Source organism: Lepisosteus oculatus, chromosome 15 (assembly GCF_040954835.1).
Source record: "Lepisosteus oculatus isolate fLepOcu1 chromosome 15, fLepOcu1.hap2, whole genome shotgun sequence".
In the NCBI taxonomy this organism is placed as follows: domain Eukaryota; kingdom Metazoa; phylum Chordata; class Actinopteri; order Semionotiformes; family Lepisosteidae; genus Lepisosteus; species Lepisosteus oculatus.
Window position 1 is genome coordinate 29,521,854 of NC_090710.1, and position 25,367 is coordinate 29,547,220.

The 25,367-nt window shown below is 38.5% G+C and overlaps 1 protein-coding gene across 1 annotated transcript in view; it reads left to right on the forward strand.

Annotated features, from left to right (window-relative positions):
- The first annotated feature begins 2,247 nt into the window (after positions 1-2,247).
- The window catches only part of tmem47 (transmembrane protein 47), a 47,916-nt gene continuing 24,796 nt past the window's right edge, over positions 2,248-25,367 (forward strand). Inside the window, exon 1 of the mRNA XM_006639199.3 lies at positions 2,248-2,646. Within this exon, the coding sequence (XP_006639262.1) occupies positions 2,421-2,646 (226 nt within the window). The 5' untranslated portion in view covers positions 2,248-2,420. The remainder of the gene's footprint in view (positions 2,647-25,367) is intronic.

Genomic DNA, 25,367 nt, shown 5'->3' on the forward strand with positions numbered 1-25,367 from the left:
ACCAAAGCAAAGGCTGTTTGTATCTTTATCAATTGTTCAGTGTCCCCTGAACTTCTAGAACCTGTGATGGATCTGAAGAAGGTAAAAGTGTTTAATTATTAATTGTCCACCTGCATACACCTGGCTTCAGATGAGTTTGTTCTTCTTCTATTATAATATACAAATCACTGTCTGAAGTTCGGCTGAACTCCTTGTGATATTCCTACAAGAATACATCCATAACAGGACTAAAATAAACACTTCAGTTTTGCTGTTATTATTCTCTGGAAGAAAGAAATATTTGTCAGAGCATGATTTGGGTATTCAAAATGTATCATTCCCACAAACATCTACTCCAAGATCACATAAGACACCAGAGATTAAAGTTAACAAAACTCTTTCCATGAAGAGTCAGGAGTGTTTACGAAGTAACAACTCAGCTTTATGACAGAAACTCACTGGGAACTGTAAAGAAATAGCTTGATCAGCTTCTTACTGTAGATAAAGTATTCCTATTTTTTACACTTATCCAGAGTAACAACTGTAGAGTAACAATATAGAAAAGAAACTGTCCAACATCCTAAACAGACCATTGATTGCCTGTTAACTGTAATCTCCATATGTTCTTAGGGATTACTTAAAGAGATTATAAGATAAAAGAACCCTGTTTGTAAATGTTTATAACCACTGTATGTTTTTAAATGTTAAGCTAAAAAATACTGTTTGATTTTCACGTTTATTTTATGGAAATGCCAGAATAATATTCACATTATGTTCATACACATACACATCTTTTCATGCATTGGTAAGCCTGTAGTTTGGGGTTGTACATGCTGCTTTGATTTTGTTACAATTGGTTTCTTACTGTGTTAATGGGGTCACAGTTTGAAATGGATTTTTTTAATGACAAAGAAATATGTACACTGTGCTTAGTTCATATTTAAGTCAGTTCACCAGGCCAAAATTTATCCTGGTATCCAAGGCATCAAATGAACAGGGGATGCTGGTGTATCTCAGAATCAACCCCAAACAACCACTGGTCTCCATTCATACAACTGGGTGATCTGGAGTAATTTGGTGTAAAATACACTTGCGGTCTCTGCAAAGAGAACTTGACCACTTATAAACACACACCTTACCTGCTGTGCTATACAAAGTTGGGCCCCAATGAGAAAGTGACTTCATAAAATTATTGTCTATTCCATTTTTTTTTATAATTCTACTTTTAATATTTTCTCTAGAATATCTGATAATCTTATTTAGGATTTTGTTTAACAGTATAGCATGGAATATCTGAACAGATGAAGGCTTTGGTTTTGGGAAGCTTATCAGGCACTGCTTACCACTACACTCTATAAGGTAAAATTTTACTACTAGTGATCAAGCAGTCTGCTTTCAACAGCATAATGTTTTTTTCCAATTACTGCAGAGGTCAATTAAGCAGTTCTAGAATTCAGATTTCTTCCACCCTTAAAATCTACAATAGTATCTCTTTCCGTGAAAAACAGGTCATATTTCAGGGGTTACAACTAAGAGGACATACCTAATTACTCACACATACTGTATAAACAGTACAGTATACAGTATAAGTACAGTACGTACTATATAAAATGCTTTGCATTACAGAACCACTGATAAAGATAGTACAAATAGATTTAAAATGGTGGACTGATTTTTTTTCTCTGTCACTAGATGACAAAACAACAACTCATCTCATCACTGCCTTAGCGCATACTGTACAGTACTTGAAAAAGGAGGATATACAGTATATAGTATATATTTTACTGACAGCTAATGCATTACGTGAACATTCCTCTGTGTGGAAAGCACAAGTCCATCTCTCCCCTCTGGAAGTGTCTTTAACAAACAGAAACGCGTTAATTGAGAATAACTAAATGAACACCTACTAATTAAAATGGAATTCTTCAGCGAAAGGATTGTAGATTCGCTAATAATATTAACGACAAACAGGCCCCACATACACCATTTATGCCCTGAACAGAACTCAGATAATCCAGATAACAGCAAGGGAACCAATATTCAGAAGAAACTTCGGAGTTTCTTTTGACTGTGGGGGGGGGGGGGGTATTTTCATCACCATCGTCATAATTAAGATGACTGAAGATCAGCTCAAGAACTAAACCAGTTCGACGGGGGCATAATCGCCTCAGAAATGCGTGAATTTAGGAATTCATTCCTGGCGTTAGGACCCTGTAGGTACTATTTGGAAACACTGGAGTCTTGAGCTGTGTCATGACGTCAGTGCTCTAGCTCAGGCTGCTTGGTTTTTAGACGGTGCAGCAGCGGAGACCAGGGGAACACGGCCGTGAGCAGTGGAGGCAGCATCACCGACTGGGTTGCCTCTGTTACTTCAGGAGCAGCCGAAGATTAATAGGGGGGAGAGAAAAAAAAAAACGAAACCTGTATCCAAATCACCAGTAATGGCTTCATCTGCCAGCGGAGTGGAGGAAGTTCGAGTGTCAGTCTTGACCCCATTGAAGTTGGTGGGTTTGGTGTGCATTTTTCTGGCACTGTGTCTGGATATTGGAGCCGTTTTGAGCCCTGCGTGGGTCACAGCAGATAATCACTATTATCTCTCACTGTGGGATTCTTGCTGGAAACCTGCGAACTCCGACAGCTGGCAGTGTAACTCTACTCTCAGTACTGGTGAGAGAAGTTTTTTTTTTGTCTCGTGTTGATGGTTTCTTTCTTGGAAAAAGAGTAGCTACTGTATGTAATAATCCCGGCACATGACCAGGGAGTTTCAAGTTCATGATTTTGAGGTTTGGCTCCGGCGTCAACAGAATAAGTGCGTTGGTCTGTGCAGAAAAGTACTCCAGCGATCCCGAGTTCCAATAATGAGCTTTTGTAATGCATATCAGTACTGCGATGAAGAACCTCTGAATAGTGCATTTTACGGCTTTTCTTTCGGTTATTCTGCCCTCATTTAACATGTTTATTTAATTTTAAATTGCGTATGACCGTCCTTTTGAGAACAAAGTGCCAATCCAAGTGCGTACTGTATAGTGCTTATAGGCAATTTCTGGATACAAAAGCAAACAGGCATTCTATAATGTGTTTTTTGAATCTTATAACTCAGGTGTGCAAATATAAAGACTTACTGAGGAATGTGCTAAGGATGCTTCATTGGAACGTAGCCTGCGCGTTTTTTGTTTTCAGCCGCAGATTGGAAGAGTTGAATGTGTTACTGATAGGCAGGGCAACTTTCTGAAAAGCACTAATAAAGAGCCCTGTTCGTGCGGCGAAATTGTATCGCGTATTTCAAGTTACTGACTTGTTTGACGATGCGCACATTTCATGTGTGCTAATCGCTATACAGTATATTTACGAGGAGACGCAGTTATATTAGCCAACAGCGCTCTTCACGCTGGTGGGAATTAGCTTTTGTTATCAGGAAAAAATAAAAAAAAAAGTCCTATTGTTAAGGTTTTCCTTGGTTGTGCAAGCAGCGAAGGAAGCAAACTTCTGGAACAGAGAGGATGCCAGGATGCTTTGTAACCACGGCAACAAAGCGAGATTTACTTTCTTAAATGCATAACTTTTTCTGTATTTTGTTTTCCCACGGGGCCTCGTTTTCCATTTCATTCTTCCGCAGATATTGATGGTATTTTAAAATGTGGTTTTCTCGGCCGTTGTAAAGATAGATATTTGGCGTAGTACTTCAAACTGAGAGCGTACGCTCAATGTTTTGTCCCTTCCCGTGCTTTGTGCTGGTCCTTTTTAATTAACGCTTCAAACACACTTAACTCCAACTCCATTCCCTTATAAAGTAAAAGGCAGCATCCTGGCATTGTGCCGACAGACCGTTACGCACTAGTTTTTTAACCTGTTTTGTGATTTCTCGAAGGGTGAAAAGACTCTGGTTATGTTTCCTGTTTCGTTCTTTTTTATACCACAATTTGCATTCACACCGGACGGTGGTCAGCCTGCTCGATTAATAAATCTGTTTGGGAAAAAGTTTTAAAAGGGGGGCACTGATACTGCTAATTTAATTGAGAATCATTGTTTTAGGTAGACATTTTGTTTCCTTACATATTAAAGAAGCGCTCGGCGGATCCTCAGTCGGTGATCTAAAACCCGCTTATTGGCACTGCAGCCGACCGGTTCATAAAATTTCCAGGCGGCAGGTGAAATGACATTCACGGGGCTCTGAATCCAGTACGTTAACTTTCAAAAATATTTATCGGCATAGATAATTAAATAAACATGATATAGACATACCGTTTATATGACGCTCGAAGCCTTCACTGACATTATGGTGTCGATTTTTTTTATGAATGCAGAATGTTCAAGGTTCGAGATGCAATATTTGGGACAAAAAAAAAATGATCATACAAAAAAATATTTTCGAGATTTTGAATATTTGCGTGATACTACATTTTGTCTCTCAGAAAGTTACCATATTTTAAGTCGGTATTAAAGTGTTTTTTTAAATACATCTTGTTTGTAATTATAGGCCCATTTCTAATGTACCTGTTCTGTGGATAGTTTTAGAAAGCTTTCAGATCGCAGGTTTTACTTAAACATCTTGCCTTTAGGCTTGTTTATGTGGAATTTCACTATGGGGTTTATTACGAATATATAAAGGATCTCATGAGAAGATACCATGTTAAAGCTTAGGATCTTTTAATTAATACTTTCAGATCCACAGGTTTTGGAACTGTGGACATCTCCATTTTGCCTAAACATTTTAAAAGGCAGATTAGTTCAGCTGGTGTCAGAGATGCCTTGGTCAGATTCCCATTACTACATTGTAGATATTTATAATCCCAGCAGTCTCCGAGGTCATGCTGAGTGTATGAAATGGTCTCCTTTCTTTTTCATATCAAGTTATTAGTGACGCTGTCCAATTCTCTGGAGCAGGTGCAGTTAATGTACATACAGTATGCACAATCACAGGACTGACTGTTGTAAGACCTATTTTTGTTGATCATCTCTGTCTGTATTATGATGTGCACAAACCTTGTTCTGAATGTTACAGTGGTCAGGGCAGAAAGAGGCCCTTAATACTCCGATTTAAGATAACCTAGACTGAGTGCCTCTGTAGTTTAGACAAGTTTTTTACAGTTCTCGACTCAAACAAGGGGGCATTGTTTAACAGAGCACCCCGGCATGTAAATTAAACCACCATTTGATACCTAGTCAAACTCTTGGGTTAACTAATGCAGATCCACTGGATATTTCTAAGGTGGTAAATAAATATGTGAGAAACAATCTTCCATTCACATAGCATACATTAAGACATTAGAAATATAAGCATAGGATTATTTGCAAAGGGATTATACAGTATTTTAGTAAAATTTACTTTTCCCTTTTTTTCCATACAGTCAGATAAATATGTCTGTGTCTTCAGCATATCTTTCACAGTTTGATTTCTGCCTGTGAGTTTCAGCATTGGATTTAATAAATAGAAAAAAAAACATGAAGTGTACCCTGTGATGTTAAGGTGCTTGATCTAAACATCAAATATTTGACTGAAATAAACTATTAATGTACAAGTACCCTGTTCTTAAGGAGATAATGGAAGATGAGGAGCCCGAATGATCCCGTTAATGACTACTGTACCTCCGGAAAGTCATTTCAGAGATCTCCACATTGAGTTCCCTTGCAGTTTGATGTAAGGTAGGCAACACCACACCTGGCATAAAACAGAGCAGACACAAACAAAGCAGTATTTGTATTGAGCATTTTCCAGTGCCTGAGTCCCTTACTTGTCTGTTTCCATTTGTACCTTAGGAAGATGTGTTGTGGGAGAATCTGAGAACTTGCTCAGTGGTCACCTTCATGTGGCAGCAGGTCTTTGGGTGGTGCGGTTTTGTTATATCCAGCTCAGTACCTGCTGGAGTCACCAGATTCTTTTCGCTGTTGAGCCTGACTAGATTTGGTCGAGGGTATCTGGGTCTGAACGGCTGCAGAGTTAGTCATGCCTGCCAAGCAGCCCAACACAACTGTGATGTTGGAGATTTCTGAGGTCACTCTCAATCACCCTTAGAATTAAAGTACAAGAAATGTGGCACATTGTCTGGCTCCTCTGAATAGTAAATCAGAAGGCTTTTCACGCATTTGATTTGTGTTAAAGCGTGTTTGAAATCCAGTGAATGGCAGAAGATTTAACCCACTGTGTCCTCTAGTCCTTTGAAGTGGAATCTTGAACCTGAAAAAATATATTTTTTATATATATGTAGTCAATTGTCACATAGGTGCATGTTTTAATACTTTTTCACATTAACCAGGTCTTTCAAAGCAAGCAAATAGAAGCTATGTCCTAGCTTTGCGTTGATGTGAAATATTATTTTAGTTTAATAGTGCAGTTTCACATTGCTGTTTTCTATTGCTGTAATCTTTAAGGAGAACTAACATGGAGGAGACGATGAGCAATCCAACACAAAGTAAAATGGTGATTTAAATGTTTACATGAAGATATAGAATGTCACCAGTGTGGTTTTGCATGTACTGTATATATTTTTATATTCTCATAAGAAAACAAGAAATCCAGATCCTTGAGTGTGGTTTTCATTCCATCTCGGACCGTAATGATTTCATTGAAGCAATGAAGTGGAGAAGAAGACACTGTGTCTGTGTTTTCCTGGTCTTAATTAGGTGCTAATTGAAAGGTTCCTCTAACACTTGCAGGAGCCCATCAATGAGGGGTTGCTTAGCCCTGTGTAATTGTAATAAACACACTAGGAATGGGCATTAATACACAGACTCACTGCAGGGCTTATGCACTTGATACTGTGGCAATTACGCTCCCATTGCAGGTTGCTTTTGGGGAGAGGAGAGTCGTTTGAGATCATCATGATGGGATCCTTCAGCGATTCAATATGGTGGATGATTCAATATCCTTCAGAAACTTGATAAGACACTTCACTCAATAAGCTACTTCTAACCAAGTAGGTGTTGTAGCGGCGAGGCTTAATAATAAGGCAGAATTAAGTGTTTCTGAGCTTCCCAAATGAGGCCTCATTTCTCTGTTCATCTCTGTGGTGCCGCCACAGAGAAACCATTCATGCAAGGTGATTTAAGGTCCAAGGATCTTGTGGTTTTCTGTGGTAAAACTGTGATTTCGTACTTAAAAGTAATACTCTAAGTTTAACGATGGTTGCTAAAAGGTCTGAATTCGAGTCGCTATTAAGCACTCTCTCTAGCAGCGACAGGTCTGACCACGATCTCTTCCATATCTCCGTCAGCGGAGAAGCTAGAAGGATAAATCTCCATTCTCTGAGAGAGCTAGCGAAGGACATAGAGAGATTTGACCCCGCAGTGTCAGAGAATAATATCGAGAGTTATATTCAAGACCTCAGGTATAACCTGCAGTACCTGCCAAACGCCACAGAACAGGAGAAAGTTTTTCTGGTTAGAAAAACTACCAGCAGAGCTGTACATGAGTGGATGGCTAGGCAGATGAAAGAAGTCTGTAATGACTTTGAGCAGCTTTGTCAAGCACTTATCGAAGAATACAGTGCGTTTATTGACCCGACTGCTGCGATAGCCGCCGCTCTTAACATTAAGCACGAGAGAGCAGAGTCCCCTCGCGAATATTACGAGAGACTTAGACGAACTTATTTTGGAGGGCGAAATGATGAGGGTTGCGAAGAGAACACACATTTCAAGGGTTTATTCATTGCGAATCTCCACCCGTCAGTCAGAAAGATGATCTTAATGCATACAGATGCACAGACCATGAAAATGACTGATATCAAGAGATTCGTGCAGAAAGCCTGGGAGTATGATGTCCAAAGTCGCTCTGAGCAAAAAGCTGTTAAAGCGACTGCGTTCGCCGTCAGAGCCAGCAGGGTTAATTCCCCCCTGCTCGAAGGAGCACAGGCTCCTGAGCTGGCTAAGCCCCGTTCCAAAGCAGGCACACTGGACCGCACCCAGCGTCCTAAGTGCCATGAGAACACCAGGGGAGGGAAAGGGCTAGAAAAAACTGAACAAAAGGATTCAGTAGCCGCCCGCCTGGCCAGGCTTGAACAAGCTTTATTAGGACAGGGACAACCGCTCCCGAAGGCTGCCGGAAGCGTGAATGAGCTGATACTCTCCACTGGAGGAGGCGGAGACCCGCCCCCTCTCCCTCCCTCAGTCTATCTGATTGAGCGGAAGAGTTCCTGCCTGGATGAGGTCAGCCACTCCCAAGTGAGTGCTGACTCCACCCCTGAAGTCACAGAGCAGGCAGTAAAACGCAGAGGAAAAGCAAGAAGCTTTTACCTCAAGGCTGCCATGGGAGATGTCTTACCCAGTGAGACACTGATTGACACTGAGGTTGAAAGGTGTTTGATGTCACACGGCAAGCTCAAACGGGTAGAAAAAGAAAAGGGCATGCGACTCAGAGAGGAACCTTTGGTGGATCACCAGAAAGGCAAAGTGTGGAAACAGGTCAAGGCTCCTAAGTCTTCTGTACAGAAGGAAAGGGGGGCCAAGAGGCAGACTGTGCTCACACAGAGCCCACCGAACACAGAAGCCCATGCGGAGATTCCTTCTGTTCCCTCTGGACAAGAAATAAAAATATTTCCTTGTTCCCCAGATATACAGGGAAGTCCTGTCCCGGCTGAGGTCCCAACAGCCTCCCTGCCACAGGAGCGCTGCTCCAAGCAGCCGCCTGATCCACCAGCCCTCTTTTGGGGAGAGGAGAGTCGTTTGAGATCATCATGATGGGATCCTTCAGCGATTCAATATGGTGGATGATTCAATATCCTTCAGAAACTTGATAAGACACTTCACTCAATAAGCTACTTCTAACCAAGTAGGTGTTGTAGCGGCGAGGCTTAATAATAAGGCAGAATTAAGTGTTTCTGAGCTTCCCAAATGAGGCCTCATTTCTCTGTTCATCTCTGTGGTGCCGCCACAGAGAAACCATTCATGCAAGGTGATTTAAGGTCCAAGGACAGCTCCCAAAGGGGGATGCATTTAGCTAAGCCTGGCTATCATGATCAATGGTCATCCATTGGTGCCTATCTGTCTAGGGAGTGCGAGTTGGACATCTGGACTGCATTACTAAGTGTCAGGACTAAGTGACTCATATCTCACCTTGATCAACCAATCAGGGACCGGTAGGGCCGAGTAACCCACGTGGGACTCTGATGCCCATGGAACTTTCAGCCAATCAATGAGCTAAAGTTCCTCCAGGTAAAAACAGGCAACACAGAGAGCCTGGGAGATTCAGATTCAGATTCAGATTCAACAGAATTCAAAGGAGAATTCCAGGGCAGGACGGCCCAGGAGCAGAAGGCTCCCAAGGGCAGGACATTCTCGCAGCGCGCCTCCTGACCATCCTGAGACTCAGCCCGGACAACCACGGAACGGCCAGTGTGTCCGAGTGCCAGAACTTTCCTTTGTTCTAAGAGTCTAGAGTGGAGGTTGCCAGAGAGTAACCAGCAGCAGGCCTCGTGAACTGGTCGGAACTGTGGACAGCTGAATCACTATTCAGAACTAGCTCTTCATCATAACCGAACTGGTCCTCTTCCTGACTTGCTGGGACCCACAGTCATCTTTTCTCCTGTGCACAAACTTTGCTAGTTAATGCCAACAGTGAGCATCAGCAGCGCACCGTCGCAAGCCACACAGCACAGCCTGGCACCGAGCCAGAGAGCGCGGATTGGACAGCAACAGCCTGCAACTGTTTCTTTGTGCCCGCAGGAGATCTGAATCCCCAGAGATTGGATGAGTATTCAACTTCAATGCATTACAGCTCGAGAATTCAATTGTTATCCAAACCAGTTGATATGAATTTAATTCCTAAGAGTTATGTACTTGTTTGAGTATCTAATGTAGAAGTTGTAACCAAGTCCACTTTACGAAACGGTCTTAATGAATGATATACTGAACGTATGTCCTCTTGATATGTATAACTCTTTGTAACTGATTGAATATATATCTTTTGTATTCTGATAACCCTCTCGATAAGATCTGTTAGGTTTATATGCATATTCTATGTATTAATAAATGTATCCTCGTGTATTAGTACCTGTGTGTGTGCGTTGTTTGAGTTATATCGCATGGTTGGATTCTAAAGCCACCAAAAGAATCAACTTTGTGATTTACTGCTACAATTAATAATTGTCTCAGTAAATGCCCAAACCCTACAGAACTGGTGCCTTCAGAGAGCCACTATAATCTACGTTATTTGGCGTCCCTGAACCGGTTTTCTCTACAGTGTGATCGGCCGAGTGGCCACCTTTTTGATTGTAAGCTTTCTTAAGTTCTTATGGCAGTCACAGTGCCTAAGATCTTTTATTTACATGCTCCTGCCATCAAATTATAGATATTTTAAAAATAGGACCATTTTACTAAGGCTAAATATGTAGAAGATGAAGTAAACTTTTTAGCTAAGATTTCCTCAAGATAATATTTGTGGAACATTGTTTTTTTTTTCCTGCTCCTTAATTACTTTTGGCATATTTTGCTAGTGACCCTGGCTGAGGTTTTAGGCTAATATTTTGGAAACAACAATGTTCAGATTACAAATCAAGTGCTGTATTTTTCAGTAAAAGGGTAGCTTTTAAGGACATTTTACTGCTTCCATGTTTTTAGAATCTCATTGGAGACTGTTTATTATTTGTTACTTAACTAATGGTTACCATTTCATTTAAATTCAGGACCACGGGTATTCCAGATGAGGCTATTGAAAATTGAACTTTCTCTTTCACCTTGATGCCATTTTAAAACATGGCTGGACATTGTGCCCTAGTGCATGATGGATCATTTATTATCCTGTTACTCTTCAGTGTTTGTTGTTCCCCAAACATAGCAGTAACACCATGTTGTAAAGGTCATTCATACTTTTACATTTTCTTTTTAAAAGAAACAGTGAAAAATCTTTCATCCAAGGAAACTAATGTTTTTAGATCTTCTGAAGTGTCCTAAAATACATTACTCTTGTAAAACAAAGCCAGACAATCAAATTAGATCTTAATGGCAAGGTGTCTGAAGATGTAACCAACATTAAGAAAATAGTGCTAAGTTTCAGTACAGAAAAGGAACTTAAAGTAATGAGTTCAACTTCGGTACACCAGACAATTCCAGTATGCTGATAAGTAAGTGAGGATAACGCAGATAAGATCCACATGGTAACAGTAAAAGCAGCGTCTCCTATTAAGCCTGCTTTCTAAATTGTTTTCTCATTGCTGTGTGGTGGTTTAAAACGTTTGCTCATTTGTCAGCTTCCTGTAAACACACATGAACATCCTGAATTAGTGGTACACTCCCTGGCCATTAAAGAGGGCTAAGGTGCCTTCAGCGAATGTAATTCTGTTTACCACTAACAGCCTCCTGTGAATACACAGAATATTCCCTAGCTTTTGTTTTATTGAATGACACATTCTTTAACCAAGTCTGCCAAGCTAACAGGCCAAGAGCTTACCTGAGATTTCAATTTCTTTTATCAGGTGAAAGGTGTACAGCTGATGGTTATGAGAGTGTTTTAAAAGCCATATATCTGGTGCTTGATGTAGTGGTTGATAGCTGAGATAGATTATCCTTCAACATTCCCCCCTTCTGAATGTGTTGTGACTATATCATCATTTCACTGTCAGTTACTGTATGTTCAAATGGATGATAAAAGAATACCCAGGCACGTATTGTTTTAATTAAGAGGTTTAATGCTTACAAAATGTTAAAGAAGATTCAAGATTTATTTTTCATATACTGTAGATATTCGGTAACAAATAATGGATTCAAATCAAATTATGAGACTTTTTTTTTTGTTTTGAAGGTTTCATCTTCTACCCATTTTGCTGACGCTTTATGCAGCCCGACTTGTATTTACACAGCTGGGCATTTTACCAGCGTAATTTGAGTCAGCAAGGTGCTTAACAGTAAATATACAACAGCAGCACCTCACCGAAGACTCGAACCTGTAGACATCCAGAATTCACAGCTTTCAGCTCCCTGCTGCTGCAAATGTTTTGATTCCTACCTTGAATTATTTTAACAACTCCAAAACCCTATTCTGGAAAGACAAATTATTTGTTTCCCGAGATTTCCTTCCAGTTACTTCCCACTTCAGAGAAGTTGCGTTCATATGGTAGTAATCAATCAAGAATTGAAAAAATAAGATCGTAACTGCTGTGCTTTATGACCTTGGATGTAGAAATGATGGATGAACAGGAAATCGTGCTGCTTTTTAAAAAGCAATAGCGTTGCATTTTTTGGGACTGGGTATCATAGTACTCTTTAATTCTCTTTAACTGTAAGAGGAGGGGGGTGGGAGAAAACATTAACAAATTATGGGCAAAGGCACAATTTTTCAGTCTGATTATTTAATTGAAAGCACCAAAAATAACCAAATTTGTGAACTACTGTATCTGTTAATCCTCTAACACACTTAAAAATAAATACAGACACATTGCGAACAATACACATTGAACAACAGAATCCCTGCCCAATATTGGGTAACGCCTGTACTGTACAGTATGTGTTGTCCAGTTTACCCTGCTGTTCAGCTTGTTATGCATCAAATTTTCACTTGAGTATGGGGAAATATTTTAGGTGTTTGTGAATCCTGGAAGTACGTGTAGGTACAGGTGCCTGTATTCGGCAAACTGTTTTGAGCTTTTTTGCTGTTCTTTGAAGTGTTTTATTCCTGTGAAATGCCAGTGTTCTGACTCACACAGGATTCGGAAGAAAGCTTGAAGGGAGCCCAGCCTTTGAAATACACAAAATACGACTCTCATTTACATCTGTGTAATTTAAAGTCTGTTCATTTTCAATTTACATTCACATTCAATAATGACAGCTTTTTTTCACGTGCCTTGGTAATTGAAAAGACAATATGCTTTTCAAAAGTTGCACAGGTAAAAGGCTAAACTTTTGCTTTTCACCAGGTTTTTGCAGTTAGTGGGACTAATATACCCCTGGGGTCCTGTATTCGATATTCCCTCATGCTGTTATATATGAAACTTTCCAGAACAGGTTAGAATCAAAGATTGTTACATTTCTGTTTTTTGGAATGGTATAGATGTGGTAGAATGTTCACCCTATGAATGTGCATGTTATATATGTGTCTTAGATATGACATTTGTCATTAAAAACAATTGCATTAATCATAAAGTTGCCAGTTTGAAGCTATACAAGAAACAGACAACTGTATTACAGTTCATCCAACTGATGGAATTACAGTGTCCTTATCTTTATTATGAAATGATATTATTATTATTATTATTATTATTATTATTATTATTATTTTTATTATTATTATTATTATATGATGAGAGTGATCTGGAGCTCACAATATGCGAAGTCATCAGTATTTTCAAACTTATCTTTATAGCTCACATTCTTGTACTGTCTGGGTAAATTGCTAGCCTGCCGATAGTATGCTTCTCTGATGAAAGACTCGCCTGACAGCTATCCAGCTTTCACCAGGTTGGTTGTGAACTCCACAGTGCCTGACGGGAGAGTTAAAACCGTTTGGAGGAGTTTCCCATCTCTTGCTAAATGCTAACAGGTGCCTGGTAAAGCACAGGACTCACTGTTTCTTCAAAAGCAGATAGGCCCTCCGCCAGTAAAGTCGGCCATATCCCAGTAACTCACTGCCAGTTTCGTGTGCCGCTTGGGGAGTCCCAGTCAAAGGTGCTTGGTGTCAGGAAAATGTCTGAACCACTGGGCTCAGCCTGCCCTCAGAATATCTTGACTAACATACTCTCTTGAGAGCCCTGTTATCATTAATGTTATTTATATACTGCAGCAATGTGCCACTGATGACTTGGAAGACAGGCATTCCGATTGCAGGATCCTTTCAGACTAAATAGTCAAAATCTTTACCATACCAGTTCACCCACTTGTGGAGTTAAATGGCCTCCTTTTGTTTGCATCTTCTTCATTTAGTCTTCTTTGTTGTTTTAATGCACCTTTGTGCAGACAGTACCTATAGAATACTGTTTCATCTACTGTACACCTGTGAGTGGCCAGTGAAGAGGAGGGATATCTCCCCTGGGAAAGAATGGGGAAGCCACAAGCCATGGCTCATCTGCTTTTTGTAGCTGTCCCATAGCTGTGTGAATCTGATGGCCACTGATTCCTATTCTGAGGGCTGTTATTTCTGGTGACTTCAATAAAAGTAAAGTTGGATTTCTGTACCTGCCTCTTTATGACTTTGAAAGCTGCTGTTTTGCCATAGTAAATTTTTTTCTTTCATCCCAGCACATGTGCTGCAGGCAGTACAGGAAACATTAGTGAAATCCAGTGAGCTAATGACATTCCTCTTCCTTAGAGTACACTTGCTTGACTTCACTAGAGTAGCCTAGGATAATTTCAGAATAAAAACTGAACAAATTAGGTTGTTTTGATTTTGCATTCAGAATTTTATATGAAGAAATATTACGTACATATGTACTTTTTTAGATCCATGCATTTTGTGAATGTTTACACAATGACTTCCAGTGATGACTTTTTGTAATGTATTTTAAAACGGGTTTTTACATTGTGTTTCTGAGATCCCAAATACAAAATAAACAGACTGAAGTGTAACCATTTCCAGGGACAAGGATGAAAGAAACTGAAAATTATTAAAATACCCTTTGAAAATCTTCTAAACGCGTTTTTAGTTTCACAAATGTAAATATTTTCTTTAATTACAGAATAATAGTGTTTGTGCAGCTGTTAGTGGAACTATGATCTTTCACTGAAGTTAAGCATAAAACATTCGGGTCCTCACAGCTATATTTTTCATCAGCTTTAATTCCAAATCCTTTTGATATGAAAATGTACAGTGACAGTGGGAAATCTGAGCCCAACCTTTTAAAAACATCTATTTCAAAAGTAAAGAACTAAAGTTAAAGGTTAAAGTAAAATTTAAAGTCCTGTCATTTACCAAACCGCTTTATACCGTATGGTGTTGGGGGAAGCCTACCTGGCAAGCAACAAGCACAAGGCAGGGTACACCCTGGACAGGACGCCAGTCCATCGCAGGGCCAGTGCAAGCCAGTCAGACATGGAGACAGTTTGGAGCCTGCGGTAAAGGCCGAGGAGGGAAATCTGGCCCGGACACTGGGATAACTCCCTACTCTTCTCGAGAAATGCCCGGGGAGTCAGGACGTCAGTTTAATGTCTCATCCAAAAGACAGTGCCACTACAGTATAGTGTCCCCGCCACTGTACTGGGGCATTATGACCCACATAGACCGCAGGGTGGGCGCCCCCCGCTGGTCCCACTAACACCTCTTCCAGCAGCAGCCTGAGCTTTCCCAGGGGGTCTGCCATCCAGGCACTGACCAGGCTCCGCCCTGCTGAGCTTCAGTGGGCTGCCATTGGAGAGCTGCAGGGTGATATGGCTGCTGGCTAAGATTTATCGTAAATTTAAAAAAATATGTCCATCTCTATTGTTTGGTCAGAACAGATCATTAAGTTGTTGGTCTTGATGCTTGAACCACTTTTTTTACTGTTTTACTGTAAAAAAAAGAATCTTATTTTGTCTTCTGTTTGCAGGTGTATTCTTTTCTAAAGGCGGGATTTGATTCAAAATTAAATCAAAATGTATCTACAATACATGGCAAATTGAAAATTACCGAATGGATGTGAATGGTGTGCTCGTGTTGAGTAGTAAGAAGAGCCGCCAGGCACCACAGATATCATCCAGTGAGTTTGGAATTTAAGAGTAGTGAGTGGCTGAAGGTTTGATTTTGTCCAGGCTAGTGCTGCTAATTCATTACTTTTACCCGCTGTGCAAGGAAATCAGTGTCTGGCATTACATCTCTGGATGGACAGAAAATCTTCAATCCCAAACCTCTGTTAAATGACTGTTAAACTCCTTCCTTTTTTTTCTCAGAGGGAGTTATTTGCTAGCTCCAATTTAATTAAACTATTCTGTTTTTTTTTTCAGAAAAGGTGTGCACTTAATACCTTTCTTTTTTACCATTTTTTTATTAGTGGAATTTCTTGCACTTCTTGTTTTCTGAGGTCTGCTTTGTTTGAAAAAGTTTATTTTTTTCCACGCGTGCTGTCCAAAAAACCTATAAAGAAAGGTAAAGCAAGCTCTTTCATTCTCTAAGAGGGATATTAAAGATCCTTTTGGGATGATTGACCCATACATTCTCTACTCAGGTCACAGAAGCTCCAAATCAGGATGGGTCTCCAGTGATAGCAAACCTGCCAGACTGTACAGTCTTGTCTCAAGTTGACCCTTAATGTAACACTCTTTGCAAAAATCACTCCTCATTGCTGCTGTTTTTACTGCGCCAGTGTTGTCATTTTGTGAAGTGATTCAGCACATAACAATTTAGAAAAGGAACAAGGACAATACACCCCTTCCTCTCTCCAACACGCCCATTAATAGTGGTATTCTAAACATTTTGTGCCAAAGGATATCCAAGCTCAAATTAGATGGCTGTGGTAGAAGCACCATAAAATAAGGCTTTACCCGTATCAAAGTCGTATTATATATATATATATCTCAAACCATGATACACAGATGAAGAAAATTAACCTAAACAGCTGGGGGTGTACAAAGTGCTCTTCCTCCTTTACAAATAACTGTGCTGCCTTAAGCTATGTTAAAATTTACAATGACCCGAACCTTGTGTTTTTAGCATTGAGAACTTTGCAAAGTCAGAAAGTGATTTATGGAATATGATATTTAAAGCCATTGTGATTCAGTGTGAGTTATATTACATTGCAGCAGACCAACGTGCTGACCTTATGGATTCATTTGCACAATGTGTAAAGGGCAAGTCCGGCACACTGGGCCCAGCAGCAGTGTGCCGGACAAGACCTTCAGAAAATTTCTAGCTCTTTATTCATCAGAGGTAGATAGTTGATTTTAGATATTTTGAACACAGATTTTTCTAAAATGTTAATCTGTGAAGTCTGATTTTTTTAAAATTATACATACAGTTTTATTTTGTTATAAGGTGAAGTCATAAAAGTCTGCATTTCAGTCTTCCCTCATCCTAGGAAGCACAGTACTTTTAGTTTAGTAAAAGGATGCTAAATGTTTAATAAGATTTACATTTTGAAATCCACATAGGCTTTAGTGTTATCTCTTTAATTGACTGTAAAATTTTCACTGGTGAGATGTCTTGACACAGGAAGGCTGTCAGAAGGAATACCATTTTACACACTGGGTGCATTTTAAAAGCTTCCTGAAAACCCAGAGCACACCCCATAATGTATGATCCCTGGTGGATTTTCTCAGTATGAAGGGGGAAAACCTTTCTGTGTCTCAAACATAAGTGCACAAATACTGCACATGTTTCACTGCCATTGTCATAGAGGCAGAAGAGAAAGAAAACTTTAGATCAAGAATGGTTACAAACCTTTTTCCATAGAACAAAGATATTATCTTAAAAAATCTGGGCTCCACAGTTTGGCATCCTATTAATTGTGAACTGTGGAAATGGGAATGGGATTCACAAAGCCCAGGTTCTTCTTTATGTTACTGTACACGGGTGGACATATCCTTTTGTAGTGATAACATGTAACAACCAAACAGTGTAAAAAATAGAACTGAATCTGATTTTTATTTACATTAAGGTATTTTTAAACATCAACTGCCTAATCATGGTACTGATTTTTTATACTGTATTTCATTACGTTTTAATTTTTACAATCAAGTTGGCATGTCAGATACAGTAATTCTGCCATTGAACATACTGTATAAGAGCAATTACAGGACCAAAGAGAAAAGGCTGTTTGGTCCATCTAACCCATTTGGTAATGCCTGATACAGGGCCAGCAGTTGCCTTGTGATATGTCTTATCTGTTGATATGATATATGTGATTAACCAATCGGCAAAACCCTGTGAAGCTGTCACACGTCAGCTACAGTATAACCTGCATCCATCCTTCCGTTCCAACATTTAAAGTCTATAAATGCATGTGTATGGTGTATGTTTTGTGTATTCCTTTTAAATAATGCCTGTTGCAGCTTGGAATAGTGTGTAGCCAGGGCTTGAGCAATTGAAATAGAGTTTTCTGTGGTAGTGGAGTTTATAGTAGTGTTTTATAGTAGATTTCGAATACACTGCAGTTGTGTCCAGAGGTTTGAATTTGCCACGCTGTAAATGTGCTTAGTGTAATGTGAAACATAAAACCCTGTCAGATTAAAATGAGCACTCCCAATAGAGGTGCAATTTTATTTTTTCTGGATGGTCACTCCTGTTCATCTGTTAGTATTTTCCACCTTTTGTCTGGCTGCCTCCATCCAGCTGTATAGCTATTTAACATACTATTTTAATCAGCCTTTCAGCCACAGATGTGTGTGCTCTATTTTGTACTTGGTGTTTTGTTGCAGTACTATTATCTCTGTGTCAAAGTAGTACTTTTTAATGTGACGTGGAGCTGTGCTACCTCATAGCAGATAAAAAAAACAGATCAACAGCCTCTAAAATCAAGAAGCCAGAATCAAGAATCAAGAATCAAGATTATAGCTCAGACCTTTTTCATTAGCACACGGATCTGCTAACTTTATGTGTTGGTATAATCCTGAACACAAGTATTGACTTGATGATTTTATAAATAAGGTTATAATTTGAAAACATTTAAAAATGGTGTTTGCGTCAATCTACTGTTGAACATTAGCAAAGCCGTAAAGAAGTGATGACATTTATTTTTCGAAGGGTCTGTACTTTCTGAATATGGGCATACTGAAAGGTGAACAGATTAGTATCTGTGATCAATAAACCTGAAAGTCAAGTCTGGGTAGAAAATAAACAGATCTTGGAGGAGTCAACAATAGCAGAATTGAAGCTGACCTTTTCACTTGAACAATAAATCAAAATGGGGAACTAGCAACACCATCAATATTTCTTTCCATTTTATAAAATTGTAACAGCCAGCCAATTTATGCAATTGTACATGCTTTGAAATGATAATACACTGTATAGCAGGCATTTCTGTGGAATAGTAACTTGTTTGTGACTGCACCTCTTCTAGCAACAAAAGTGTTAGTATTGAGGATTTCTAACTGCAGCTGCTACAGTTCTGGTGGCTGCCTCACGTGAACATTGTGTGGAGAGCCAGGATTTGGAATAGGGTTGAGGTTTTCTCATGGTTTATAGTTGAGGTTGGGGTTAGGTGTTGGACAAGGCTGATGATTAGGGTTTGGGTTGCTGTTAGGGATGTGGAAGCTCGGAGAGGCCAACTGCTAACATGCAGAGCGACTGCATTCTCTTCCAGCAGGATAAGTACAAATTCCAATCCACAAAGATTACATTAAAATGTCTGCAACTTTAATGGTTTAACGCATGTACAATCCTGAGCATCAGTTGTTCTACTGTTGTAGAGTTATAATGCTCTTTTGTGCAAATATAACAATATATCAATGCAGACACATCACATAGGTTTGTTATTTTTAAAGTTCTGAGTCATGTTATGAACACTTTTATAACTATACCTTGGAAGGAGTTTATGAATCACCTCAAACAACCCCTTATTAACTTCCTTGGGTAATCACAATATCACTGAATCCCACTCTCCTATAGATGTTGCATATTTGGGGAAAAAAGCGCAGTGGTGCCACTGCTGTATCTGTGTTATTGACTGGTTATTTCTCTGAGGGAAAGGAAATTAAAAAAAAAAACAGCGTAAAAGTTATAAAAAGTGTTGGAATATATGCAATATGAATTAGGAACTTATTTTTACTTCAGCATACATTGTAATGCTTCACAAATCAGAAATTCACAGATGATGATGATATCAACATGATTAGGATCCTGATGAGAAAAATAGCAATATTCTAGTCTTCACCCTAAAGCATCAAGGAAAGTAAAAAAAAAATCTGTTACATGAAACTGTAAGGTAATTGCTTTTGGATTGATGTAACCTTTGGATCATTTTCAAACTATACTTATGCGATAAGCCAATTAATACCAAAATAGTATTAAATTAAAAAGGAGATCAATACAATTAAATCAGGCAGTATATTTCATTTGTAGGTTACCCTTGATAAGGGGTAGCATGTTAACATCTAATTATTATATTTAATTAAAGAGTGAGTTCTTACAGTATCTTGTGTAGATGTCATTTTAATTATCACATCTCTGAAAAGTTACTATTTTAACTGCAATACGGAATACATGTGAAATGATAAAGATATAGAAGAAATAGAGCTGTCTGTGCAAAGTGCCAGTTTAACACTGCCCGCATTCAAAGCACTATTTAAGACAGTTTCTTCACGACTAAGAATGACATACTGTAACTACACTCGCTGTGCTTAACGCATACATTTTTTAAATCTCTGAGACCGCTTTTGGGAAGTAATGAAATAATTATGAGGTACCTTCTATATAATGCATTATATCTTAAAATTTAATACATTCAGGTGATTAAACAGTATTAATTGAGTCCTTAATATATATTATTCCCATGTACTTATAATATGCAGACAATTTCTAGTCAAATTATCATTTCCATTTACAGTACGTATATGAGGAAGATTAAATTAATTTGAAATTGCTATTGCTCTAAGTGCCATTCGAAAGTCTTAAAGACTGTTCATTCCCATTGCAGATGTCTGTACTACATTGTTAACTTCAGGCACTAGGTTAATTTAGATTGCTAGCTGCTGTATTTACAAAACAAATGTGTTGATATTGATAAACGCCTGTCAGATACTGTGAAAGAAGTACGTAGTAGAGTAACATAATGATGTCTTTTAACACAGTTGGGGTCCAGAAGGAACATATCTTGAATATTACATGGAGAGGCAGCCTTTAATTGAATAAGTGTTACAAGGCTCTGCAAAAAAACCCAACTCAAATATTTAAATAAAATATTGAGTTTAATGATAAAAGTGTCTTCCTTCACTGGTGAGTTGTATGCATTGCAGTTCAATATTGTGAACTGAAATAAAAGATAGGGTAAAAGACCCAAAAGATATGACTCTTTCTCAAATGAAACCAAGTCCGTTTTCTTTTCCGTATACAGTATAGGGTTTTGCCTAAAAGACTGACAATTTGGCATGATGTGCACTGTAGGTCACAGTTGTAAGGACTTCTTTTGTCTTAAAGTGAATTGTTTATTTGACTTAGTTTTTTCCATCCTGTATGTTAATAATGTTTAAAGTGAATGTTAGCTGGAGGTGGGATAATCAGTGTTTTAACAGTTAAGAATTCTTGGGGGGGGGGGGTTATTTTGTCCTTTGAACATATTGAATATAATACTGAACCAAAGAGCCTACTCGACTCTTGTAAATGCTTGAATTTGATACCAGCATATGTTATTTTTAGGAAATGATTAAGCTTTTGGTGCACAGAGCAGCTGTAGCACTTTCATACCCACAATGCAACTGAAAGAGCAGCGGTGCACACAACCAGAATCATAGAGTGCCATCCCTGACTAGGTTTAACTGCAGTTTCAGCATTCAATCTAGACCTCTTTCCCCTGCTGCGAGTATCACTCCCCCACGACAGTGAAATATTTATAGCAGTAGCCTTCTGGTTCCTGCACCATCCAAGTCAAGTGTGCGTTACCTAATTCAAGTTGATTCTTAAGACCTTTCATCTTCTATTACTGTCTTATGATCTATTTCCTGGGTAAAAAAAAGTCCATGGATGTACAAATCATTATTTCATAGAAAGGTTGCCAGAACTGTAAGAGGCTGTTTTTTTTTATAACCAAAGCAGAACTGTCAAAGGTTCCTAATTAGCTTAAGTGCAGATTTTCCACTTTGATTAAGTTTGGAAATGTGAAGTCAGTGAGTATGAGTGGGATTCTACAGTGGTGGCACAGAACTTACTAAACGCCACCAGAATTTCTTTAGAGAGACTCATGAGCCGTCTGCATGAGTAAATATTATCAGTGGCCTTATGCCTGTGAGGCTGGGCTGCAGGACAGTGCAATATGCTTCCAGTCCTTTTTTCAACTGACTTGAGGTCTTTGTTTTATTTTTCTCTTTCTACTGCAATTCCAAAGCTAATTCACATTTGTCCTAACTGGTCTCGAGCAGTGCTGTGTTTGCATATGAAACACAGAGTGGCTTTACAGTGCAGGTTTAGGAGGTGTATCCTAGTCCTTTACACTCCATTCATATATCAATGGTAAAGAGTTTGTAGGGGTAAATCCTGTTGACTAACACTTGGCCAATTAAATTGAAAAGGTATTTACAGAAACAAATGATTGCAATTTTTATCTTTGAATGCATTTCCAATGTCCTTGGTACAGTATAATAAAATCTTGTCGCATTCAGAGCGCAGATGCATCCAGTACTGTAGATACCATGCGGTTCTTTTGATATTTACACTGTTCTAAGTGGGTTGTAAGTTACTGGTGAATGGCAGTCAGCTGTGAAGACTGTTCTATTAATGTGTCTGAACTAGGGGAAATGGAAGACCACTTCATTTAAGTCTCATGCCTGTGTGTGTTCCACATACATGCGGGAGTATTTGATTTGTCCTTGACCACTGATGAAACAGAACTTGTGATTTTTCCTCCCTAAGGAGCAATAAGTAATTGAATGTCTTTGAAGAGTTCATTAAGAAACTCCAACTAGAGCAACATTCAAAACGTTGCATGTACTAACTGGAAGGTGATAGTTTAAATGATCCAGGATTAGTCGTATCTGTATTTTTTACAAAATCTGTGCAGACACTTTGAATTTCACATTATATTGCCTCATCTGAAATAAACCAAAACATTTCCTTTGGTCTCCTTTCCAAAATAAATACCATTTACATTTTAATAGCGTTTATAGTCAAATAAAGGTTTTAATAAGGTCTAATTGATTAAAGGTATATGAATTAATATAAGTAGGGCAAAATGAAACTTGACCGAAACAAATAATTAAACAACTGCTTTCACTTAACTGACTGGTGTTTGGTGTCAGTTATGGAACATTATTTTCTAATTTCTAAAGTAATGGTTGGACATTTTTTCTTAAGGCAACAAAGACCTTTATATGAATTCTTTATTCTGGAATTAGTTTCTGTGAGCTACAATATATAGTTTATATAAAAAACATATACTATTTATATACTTCATCTATTGTATAAAGCGTATCAAGTAGATGTACTTCAGATTTAATAAATTGTACAAAGAATGTCTTCTCCTAAGGCAGTGCAGTTCTCACCCTCTATGTAGCCTTCTACCTACTGTATATGCCTCTTCACAAGCTGTTATGAGCTGAATTGAGCTACATTCACCTTCTGTGGTCCTTTTTAAATGAAGATCCTATCTTTGAGGCCACAGCGACTGAGAAGTAATACTGTATCCCATCAATTGGCAGGAAGGCCAAGAGCTTAGACAGAAAAAGGTCAGCATATAGCGAAATGACAATCTTAAGCTGAAGCTGCAGAAATCAAGGGATGGTGTTAAGTGCAGTGATAGCTACGCTGTGTTGCTGTACTTGAACAGCGTTCCCTTTCCCTTTAGAAATTATATTTCAGTATTCATACCTGGAGACTGGCTCAACAGCTATTTTCTCCAAGTCTTACAATGAAACCACAGAGACACGAGAGAGTGTCTTATTTACAGTGTTTTTATGGCTGCTGTTACAGAACATACTGTACTAATCCCTTATTAAACTGCCAGTAATTTTAACAGACAGGCTTTTCATCCACTGTTCGTGTCCTTCATTAAACTAGATTAACTCAGTGCAATTCTGAATATCTCCCCCCCTTAGACACGGTCTGGATGTTTGTTGTGTTTGTCTTAAAAGCAACATAAAAATAAATATAAACTAACAGTGTCACAGATGCGTTAGTTTACCCTGAAGGAAAGCAGCGTCTGAGGATATTTAATCTCCACATTGACAAGGAAAATTTCTGTGATATTAAAAAGCTTGTGATGCTGGTTAGAGAGCAATATACTCCAAACTGTGTTGTTTCTTTAAAAAAAAAATGCAAAGCCTCTGTTCTTTTGAAATTTGTTTTGCAGGCTGTCTCTGTCAGATTCTTGCACTCGCAATGTGGTTTTCAGTTTTGTTGTTTTTTTGGCATAGGCTGCTCATTAAATAGCTCAGTATTTTGTTATCCAAAAATATGTTGATTGCTAACATTGTGTTTTGCATTGGCCTTTATTGCATGCTGTTTTATGCAAACCATGATTTGGTCATGTTTACACAACCTAAAAAATAAACTACTTCATTAGTTAAATGCTAACTGGTTAATGGTATCATATTACACTTTTTGAGGATTATTTATAGCTCCTTTTATTGAAAATTTATATTTTTTTCTTTTTTTTAACTCACTGATTTATTTTTTATGCAAGGCCTTCTTATGTGATGTGATAGCAGTCATTTCTTTACAAACCATGTACTGTAAGAGAAGGTATGCATTTCTTAGGGATATTATATATTGTAGGTTGCTTAACAAAATGTCCTTTTTAATAATATGAAGTTCATTTTTATTTTTTAAGATCTATTTTCTTAGCAGACATCCATATCCATGGTGAATGTAGCACAAAATGTTTGACCTACTGTAATTTGAATGATGAATAATCCATTGTGTTTAACCCTAAACGTAATCTTACATCACGTTTCGGGAAGAGAAAATAAAACTTCAATATAATACAGTTTCTTTTGTATTTATTACTTTAGAGATTATATACTACACTGTTCTAAATAAATTTTTATTTTATTTAATTTTATTCTAAATAAATTTTTATTTCAGTTTAATTTTATTGGAAGGTACAGAATGCTTGGAAGCTAAATATGATTTAAATTAGCAAGGTGAATCTCACATCTTGTCTGGTAATTGGAATAAATGCTACTTTTAAAGTAGTAAAAGAAAACTCCGTACTAGCAGTGGATGTCACTAAGTGCTGCAGATTTCCTGCTCTGGTGTCCCGGTATTGATTCTGGTGTCATCTGTGAGGAGTTTGCATTTACTCTGTGCCTTGGTAGGTTTGGCTATTCTTCACTGTTCAAAAATGAACCTTCTTTCTGCAGCCCTGTGATGGACTGATGTGTTTTTTGAGAGGGCTCCTGCACTTCCAGTTCTTCCAGGATAGGCTGTGGTGCTACTTGACTCTCACTGGGATTAGAAGGTTTTCTGAGGATGGATGGATGAATTAACTGTCTTTTCCCATTTCAATACCGCTAGAGAGGAAATTGTGGCCAAAAGCCATGTGAACCTTCTGTCAAGTGTCGAGTGGGAAAGGGAAGGAAGGCCTTATTGTGCCGACTGCCAAGAATATGTGCAGGAAGACATGCCCTCGTTCATCTTCACATTCTGGACGTGTGTGACTGGGGCAGTGGCATGAGGAAGTTCATTCTAGGTGTGGCATGTGACTGCTTTGCAGTGAAGAATGCCCGTCACCTCTTGTAACTGGAAAATGGATATGGGTGAAAATTTAATCAGGACCTAATGGAGTTCTATTTAAGATATCAAAAATAATAATAAACAGGTAGCACTTTAAATTAGGGGCTGCAAATTCTACTTATACATGACTTTAAATGTTGACATTTGCAAAGAGTACATATTTTCAGTGACTTAGTAT